Below are 7,415 nucleotides of genomic sequence, written 5' to 3'. Positions count from 1 at the left end.
TTTTAATATTGATTTTTTTTTTCTTGCCACTCAGTAAGCCATTTCACAAACCAGGAACAAGATGACCCTGGACTTCCATGAGGTCAAGAGAAGGCTCTATAACTAAACGTTCAATGAAAACCTCACATCAATAACTGCTGACTGGAACAAGGAAATCTGGTCCCTTTCGTTGTTTTCTCCTATCAATCTCCTCAAGGAACCCAATTAATGTCAAATAAGACATGAAGCTGGGCAGAGGCACTGAGGTTGGACTGGGCCATAAATTCCCCAGTTGCCTTGTCCATGTCTTATTCTCGTCATAAATTCTCTTGCATCCACTCCCTCAGCTTATGAGCCATTACTTCTTCTCCCAGTGGTAAGCCATCCACCATGGGATTGGGCTCATGACAGGGCAGGTCACCATCATCTTCCCTAGCCATGAAGATCAAGAGAATAATAAAATAGTGAGTACTACCCAACCCCAACTGGGAGACTCAAAATTGCACTTGCTTACCAAGCAAAGTTGGTATCAGACAGGGACTTCTCAAATATCGCCATCAGTTCATATTAACCCCATCCATTTCATGAGTAAATACAAAATTTTCACAACATAAAATAGAAAAGATAATCAAAATCTTTAATTAATACATTCTCTGACAATATCACAGGGCAGTTTGGGGAGGGTGTCTCACGAGGTTGGCACATAAGCAGAAAATACTCATTACAAACAGTAAAAAACATACATGCTTTTTTTTGTCACATCTGAGTCCACGGAGTGGCCCTCACTGATCAGGCTCAGACAGATCCCTAGAGGCGGGTTAAAATGTTGACCACCTCAACCCGCTTCCTGTCAATGGAACCCCCGTGGGCAAATGAAAAGAAATCAAACACAAACAGCAGAATTCTCTGACAGAAAAATAAAAAAAAATGCAGAGAGAGAGATAACATGCATTCGGAGACAAAAGACCCCCGAGGTTCAGCCAATCACATCACCAGATCCTGCCAGCCAATCACACTCAGGAACGGTCTGCGTATCACACACAGTTTTTGGTCTTTAAAAACCTTGTTTTTCAGAAATGAAAAAGGAATTTAAAGAAAAATATGATTAAAGAAAAGTAACTTGGACAGAAACAGATGAAAAAAAAATGTAAAAAAAATAAATAAATAAAGAGGCTTGAAAGATTCTGTAAATGAGTGACCCACAGAAAATGAGTGCCAATATGGAAGCCAGGTTACTGAAGTGCTTGCTGCTGGGGAGAAGAGAGGAGGGGTGTTCCAAGTAAAATGGACTCCCCAAATGGTGAAAGTAAAGTTGGATATGAAAAGATAGAAGTTTGTATGCAAAAAGTTCTGTACAGAAAGATCTGAGTCTAATGGTCCCCAAAATAGGCAAAAGAGCCCTGGTAAGGCCCGCTCACAAACTTGCTTCACGCGGGGCTGGGCGCTCATCGCTTGGTCCTGGCCACTGAGATATAAGCCAAGAATAGTTCAGATGGCTTGGATAAAGCAGCTTTCCCCAGTCCTCAAGGGCTGTGCACCATCATTTTCCAGCAGCTCCTCTCCTCCCATGATTGGCCGCTGTGAGTGAGGCACGGGGTGGAGAGGAAGCGAGCCGCACCACACAACTCAGGAATGAAAATGTAGCTGCTGCCTCTTCCATCTTAGACAAGTAGGCTGCCTATATCACCAGGTTGTTATAGCTGACATATTTTTTCTTTGTGGCTGGGCCTGTAAAAAAAACAAAACATAAAATGTTGTGTTATGTATTAGAGACTTTTCAAAGCATGATATATCAATAATTGCAACATAAAACATAATTATTTTAATTATGTCCCCTATATACAACTACTATAATAATGCCTTCATGTACAAGAATATATCTAGTGAATTACTGCACCTTATGCACAAAAATATAATTACTATAATATTGCTCCTATGCACAAGAATAAAACTACTAGAATACTGCCACCTATGTACAAGAATATAACTACTATAATACTGCTCTATATGTACAAGAATATAACTACTATAATACTGCCTCCTATGTACAAGAATATAACTACTAGAATACTGCCACCTATGTACAAGAATATAACTACTATAATACTGCTCCTATGTTTAAGAACATAATTACTATAATACTCCTCCCTATGTACAAGAATATAACTACTATAATACTAGCCCCTATGTACAAGAATATAACTACTATACTACTGCCTCCTATGTACAAGAATATAACTACTATAATACTGCATCCTATGTTTAAGAACATAATTACTATAATCCTGCCCCCTATAGACAAGAATATATCTACTGTATTACTGTCACAATGTACGAGAATGTAACTACTAAAATATGGCCCCCTATGTACAAGCAAGAATTTAACTACTATAATACTTTTCCTTATGTACAAGAATATAACTACTATAATACTGCTCCCCTGTGTACAAGAATTTAACTACTATAATTCTGCTCCCTGTGTACAAAATTATAACTACTATAATACTGCCCCTATGTACAAGAATATAACTACTATAATACCCCCCCTATATACAAGAATATAACTACTATAATACTGCCCCCTATGTACAAGAATTTAGCTTCTATAATACTGCCCCCTATGTACAAGAATATAACTACTATAATACTGCCCCCTATGTACAAGAATTTAGCTTCTATAATACTGCTCCTATGTACAAGAATATAACTACTTTACAGCTATGTTCCCACAGCTTATCCTTTCGTAAATGTACGGCCGTTGTTGCAATCGGCAACAACGGCTGTACTTTGTACAAAAATACACACTGCCTTATCTTGTATGGGGTCCCAGCTGGAGTGTATACACACAGTATACGCTCCGGCCGGGATCCCTAGCGGCGCCGCAAAGAACTGACATGTCAGTTTTCTGCGGCCGCTATTCAGTAAACCGGCCACACGCTTAAAAGTGTGCAGTGGGGAGTTTCGATGCAGGCGTGCTCAGAGGCACCTGCATCAGAACTCTGCGGCAGGATGATCTTTTCAGAGACCGGCCATTCCGTGACCTAGCCGGGTCACGAAACGGCCGGTCTCATACGAGGTCTGAACATAGCCTAATACTGCATATGTCTCTCCTTAACAGCAGACCGTGTAATGAGATTTGTATAAATGAAGCCGCTTCTGAAGATCAGCATGTTTTTCTGGCTGATTCGCTGATGTCATTCATCTGCACAAGTATTAAGTTACACTATAAATTGGGTACTATTATAGTGAGGCATCAGGGCAGCGATACAGCAGCAGAATGCCGGGAAGTAAATACAAACCGCAGCATTTAAGAAGCAAATAAACCGACACCAGACATCAATAAACATTAGAGGACGTCCAATCCTGAGCAAAATAATGAACTTGAAAAAGCTTAAGTGTTTACTTATAGAAATGAAATGTATCTAGGGTGAAATCCTACAATGAATACAAAGTAATGACCCCAAGAGCCAATGAGAGACATGTCAGTTTTGAATGGATACACTCACTGTCCTAGTACTGCTCACACAGCCGCTGCGGGCGATGTATCAATGTAGACAATGCTCGGAGTGCTGAACACTTATCTCTGTCCTATCCTGGAAGTTTTCCTAATGTTCGATTGTAAGTAAAAATCGGTCTACAAAATTAGGGATATGTGTGCTGCTTTCTTCAACTCTCAAAGGACTGTTTACAACTGTTTAAGCAGGATGAGGTCAGGATGAGATTTCAACCTCATCACTGACAGCAAGCAGAGATATTAAAAAGAATGAGGAACCAAATCATAGGGCTCTGAAGGGAATGTTGCTGCTCCAAACGAGAATGAGCCCTTCAGATTTTTGTTCATAAAGTCACCGATAGGTAGTGCTGTAGGAGTAACAATATTTTATTCCCATAAATTGAGGCTTTCACAGATGCAACGTGCATCAAAATAATAAAACTTTTGGCCATATCTATGACCATCGCTTCTTGGTGTGAATCTGAAGGGCAGCTACTGTCTGCATGTTGTAGTGATTAAAGTCTTTAGCGATAGAAACATGGTTTTACGACTGGAGAGCATTATTGAAAACCAAGGGGGACCTATTGAACACTTGAAGTGTGATGTGCATACCTGCAGCGCCACCTATCAGGGACTTTTTCCACAAAATGTATTTAACTATGGTTAATGCATCATTGTCTGATTAGAATAGTAGAATGCCTTTTTAGAGCCCTATCAGTTGGGGATGCTTAATTTCCCTAACCCTGTACATTAGAAAGGTATAAAACAACGGAGGAAGCCCAGCAGGTTAAGGGTTAATTTGTAACAATATTTGTAGGTTCTGGGTTCCAAAGGTATTTTTTCTTTACATGAATATTCAACCACATCTACAGGCTTATATCCTTTCCATCTCATTAACACTTAAACAGGTGGGAAATGCCCCTTAATCCCCGGTGAAATACACATAACCTTGAGCATTTATTAAGGTGCAATCTTTAGAATGAATGCACTGAGAAGAGTCGACTTTACAGCAGGTATTAATAGAACCTAGAATTTTCTGTAATGCCGGTGAACACGCGGAGAAAGGTCAACGCTTTGGTTCCTGTTGCGGGTTTGTTGCAGGAGGTGACGAGAACAGAAACACTAATCATCCTGACAAACCTCCCAGGTCCTATGTACAAAGTGACAAACACAGGCACAAAATATATACAAACCATGCATCAGCTGACAACCCTGCTGCTACATGCCTGACAACTAAAACATTTCAATGTAAAATATTCACAGTGCGATTAAAGATCCTACAATTGTGTTGTATAGGTGTAAAGGCAGTGTACTTTTCTGAAGTAGGGCAGGTTACTGATTAAAATCAAGGTCAATTTATGATAATACAGCCCATTATGTAAAAGAATATAACTACTACGGTATAATACTGTTACCCATATAAAAGAACATAATTACAATAATACGAACTTCCATGCAAAAGAATATGACTATAAAAATACTTCCCTCAAACACGAAAATATAACCACTATAGTACCCCCCACATGTTATAATACTGTTCCTATGTAAAAGAATGTAACTACTATAATACTGCTCCTATGTACAAGAATGTAACTAGTATATAATACTGCCTCTATGTACAAGAACGTAACTACTATAATACTGCCCCCTATGTACAAGAATATAACTACTTTAATACTGCCTTCTATGTAAAAGAATATAACTACAATAATACTGCCTCTATATACAAGAATATATCTACTATGAGGCTATGTTCACACTACGGCACCGCAAAGAACTGACATGTCAATTTTCTGCGGCCGCAATTCAGTGAATTGCGGCCGTAGGAAACCCTGTCAGTTCACACAATGAAGCAAGCGGCTTGGCCGGTCACGGAATGGCCGGTCTGTTCCGGAGTGTGAACATAGCCTAATAGTTCACTAGAGAATACTAGGCCTGGCACCACAATAGCAGGTTGGAGCACTGTGAGTCAGGACGTATATGTAATCAGACAATCAAGCTAATGGATCACAATGGCTGCGGAGGAACACAGCAAAAGAAGACAGTTCATGCACATGTAGTAAGGGAAAGTACTGTACTATGCAGTCACCGCGTTAGCTAAAAGAACAATCCGTTTATTGAAGACAATAGTTCGCATGAACATCGGGAGGGAGGTGTATGCAGGTGCGTCCAGGCGAACAACCGCTTTAGCGTCCAATGATGTTTCTTCCTAGGCCAGAAGAAGCGTCATTGGACGCTAAAATGGTCGTTTGCCTAGAAGCACCTGCATACACCTCCCTCCCGATGTTCATGCGAACTATTGTCTTCAATAAACGGATTGTTCTTTTAGCTAACACAGTGAATAACTTCTATAATACTGCCTCCTATGTACAAGATTGTAACTATTTTAGTAATAATATTATATTTGTTGTATGATGAGAACATTGGCCAAAATCATACCTCAAGCCGCATGATAGACGTTGCATTCCTATATATGTAACACACTGGCATGTTTCTTGGTTGACCCAGTTTTGTGGGTCAAAAATGACAACATCTTAAATAACTCTCCACAAGAAGTGATCAATCTTCTGTGAACTGTGAGACACCATAGGACAACTCAAGGCCAACATTCCTACAAAGGTAGACCATGCAGCTTCAATGGAGCCCTTGAAGTGAGGTTGTCCAGCCTGGTGTGACCCCATACCTTGGCAAGTGTCTCTGCATGACTCCACTTTCCCAAAGAAATTCAATGTCAGCAAACATTGGGGGACGTTTATTAAGACTGGTGTAGTCGTTCGCCTATCTTAAACAAAGCCAAACTTGCACAGGGATTCAGAAGGTGGAGGTTTTTTTTTATGGTTTACATCTGTTTTCAGGCATAAACCATGCTTTCTTCCCATCTTGCCTCGCCCCCCATGCCTATCCATCAGGTCAGTGGGGGTTACAGCTGGCGTACCTCATGGAAAAGGTAACAATCTGAGCATTTTCCATGGCGTATTCCAGGGGTGCATAATTTATACATGTCCCCCACTGTGTTTGAGTACTGGGCCAGGTTCATGAAAGGATTGTTGAAAGGGAAAAAACTAATCTCTCTTGAGTAGCAAAATCCATCACTATGATGGGGGTCAATCCTTATTAGATTGTTAGGGGGCCTCCTCTGTTCATCTCCCTGGCATCACTGGTACAGGAGAGGTTAGGAGTGGCAGCAGGGGGTGCAGAGTAAGTAACAAACAGAGTAATAAAACACATTGCCACTGCACGGGCAGCAGAGGACATAAATCCAGCCTAATTTTCCCAGGCGGCAAAGGATTTGCAGACAGACCTCTCGATTAGTCATAAAGCACTCACCCAAGAATAACACAGGAAAGCACATTGAGGCTGATCATAGTGAGAAAAGCCAGGGCAGGAAGAGTTATGACACTGGCATCAGTCACCTGCAATGGAGAGGGATAGGAATGCTCCCATTGGCTCATCTTCCTCTATTTCCACACCAGAAGGACAGATGTTCGGAGAGCCATTTACCAGACATAGCCTTGTTGTTTGGCCTGCTGCTCCCACCAGCTGGAGATAACCATAACTTGCTGGGCACAGAATGTGAAGGTTGGGCAGGGAGCTGTCACTAGCTATGCTATATGAGAGCCATGGTCTATGTAACATCCTACATACTCAGTGAGCAGAGTGTATAGACCCCTGGAGCTCATTTGAGTTAACAGATGGGAGGATGTTATGGTGGTATCCCTCCTAGACATGATGGGTTTATTGCGATATTGAGCCAGAACTGAAATGTATTCATGGAGATTGCAGCTCTGGAGCTTTCATTCTGGTCAACAGCTGGAAGAAGACGGGAATTGATAGGACAATTGTGTAGAGTGTGGATGGGAGCATTGAGCTGTGGTTCCTCCCCGGCTGTCTGTGTCTGTATCAATTTAAGCTTTAGAAACATTGTCTGACAAATGTCTCAAGA

At 41.0% G+C, this 7,415-nt stretch overlaps 1 protein-coding gene across 1 annotated transcript in view; it reads right to left on the bottom strand.

The window, feature by feature from the left end:
• Positions 1 to 953: 953 nt before the first annotated feature.
• Positions 954 to 7,415, bottom strand: part of GRM7 (glutamate metabotropic receptor 7) — a 319,156-nt gene continuing 312,694 nt past the window's right edge. Inside the window, exon 10 of the mRNA XM_069966643.1 lies at positions 954 to 1,707. Within this exon, the coding sequence (XP_069822744.1) occupies positions 1,658 to 1,707 (50 nt within the window). The 3' untranslated portion in view covers positions 954 to 1,657. The remainder of the gene's footprint in view (positions 1,708 to 7,415) is intronic.

This window comes from Dendropsophus ebraccatus, chromosome 4 (assembly GCF_027789765.1).
Source record: "Dendropsophus ebraccatus isolate aDenEbr1 chromosome 4, aDenEbr1.pat, whole genome shotgun sequence".
Classification (NCBI taxonomy): Eukaryota; Metazoa; Chordata; class Amphibia; order Anura; family Hylidae; genus Dendropsophus; species Dendropsophus ebraccatus.
This window is presented reverse-complemented; position numbering and strand designations above follow the sequence as displayed.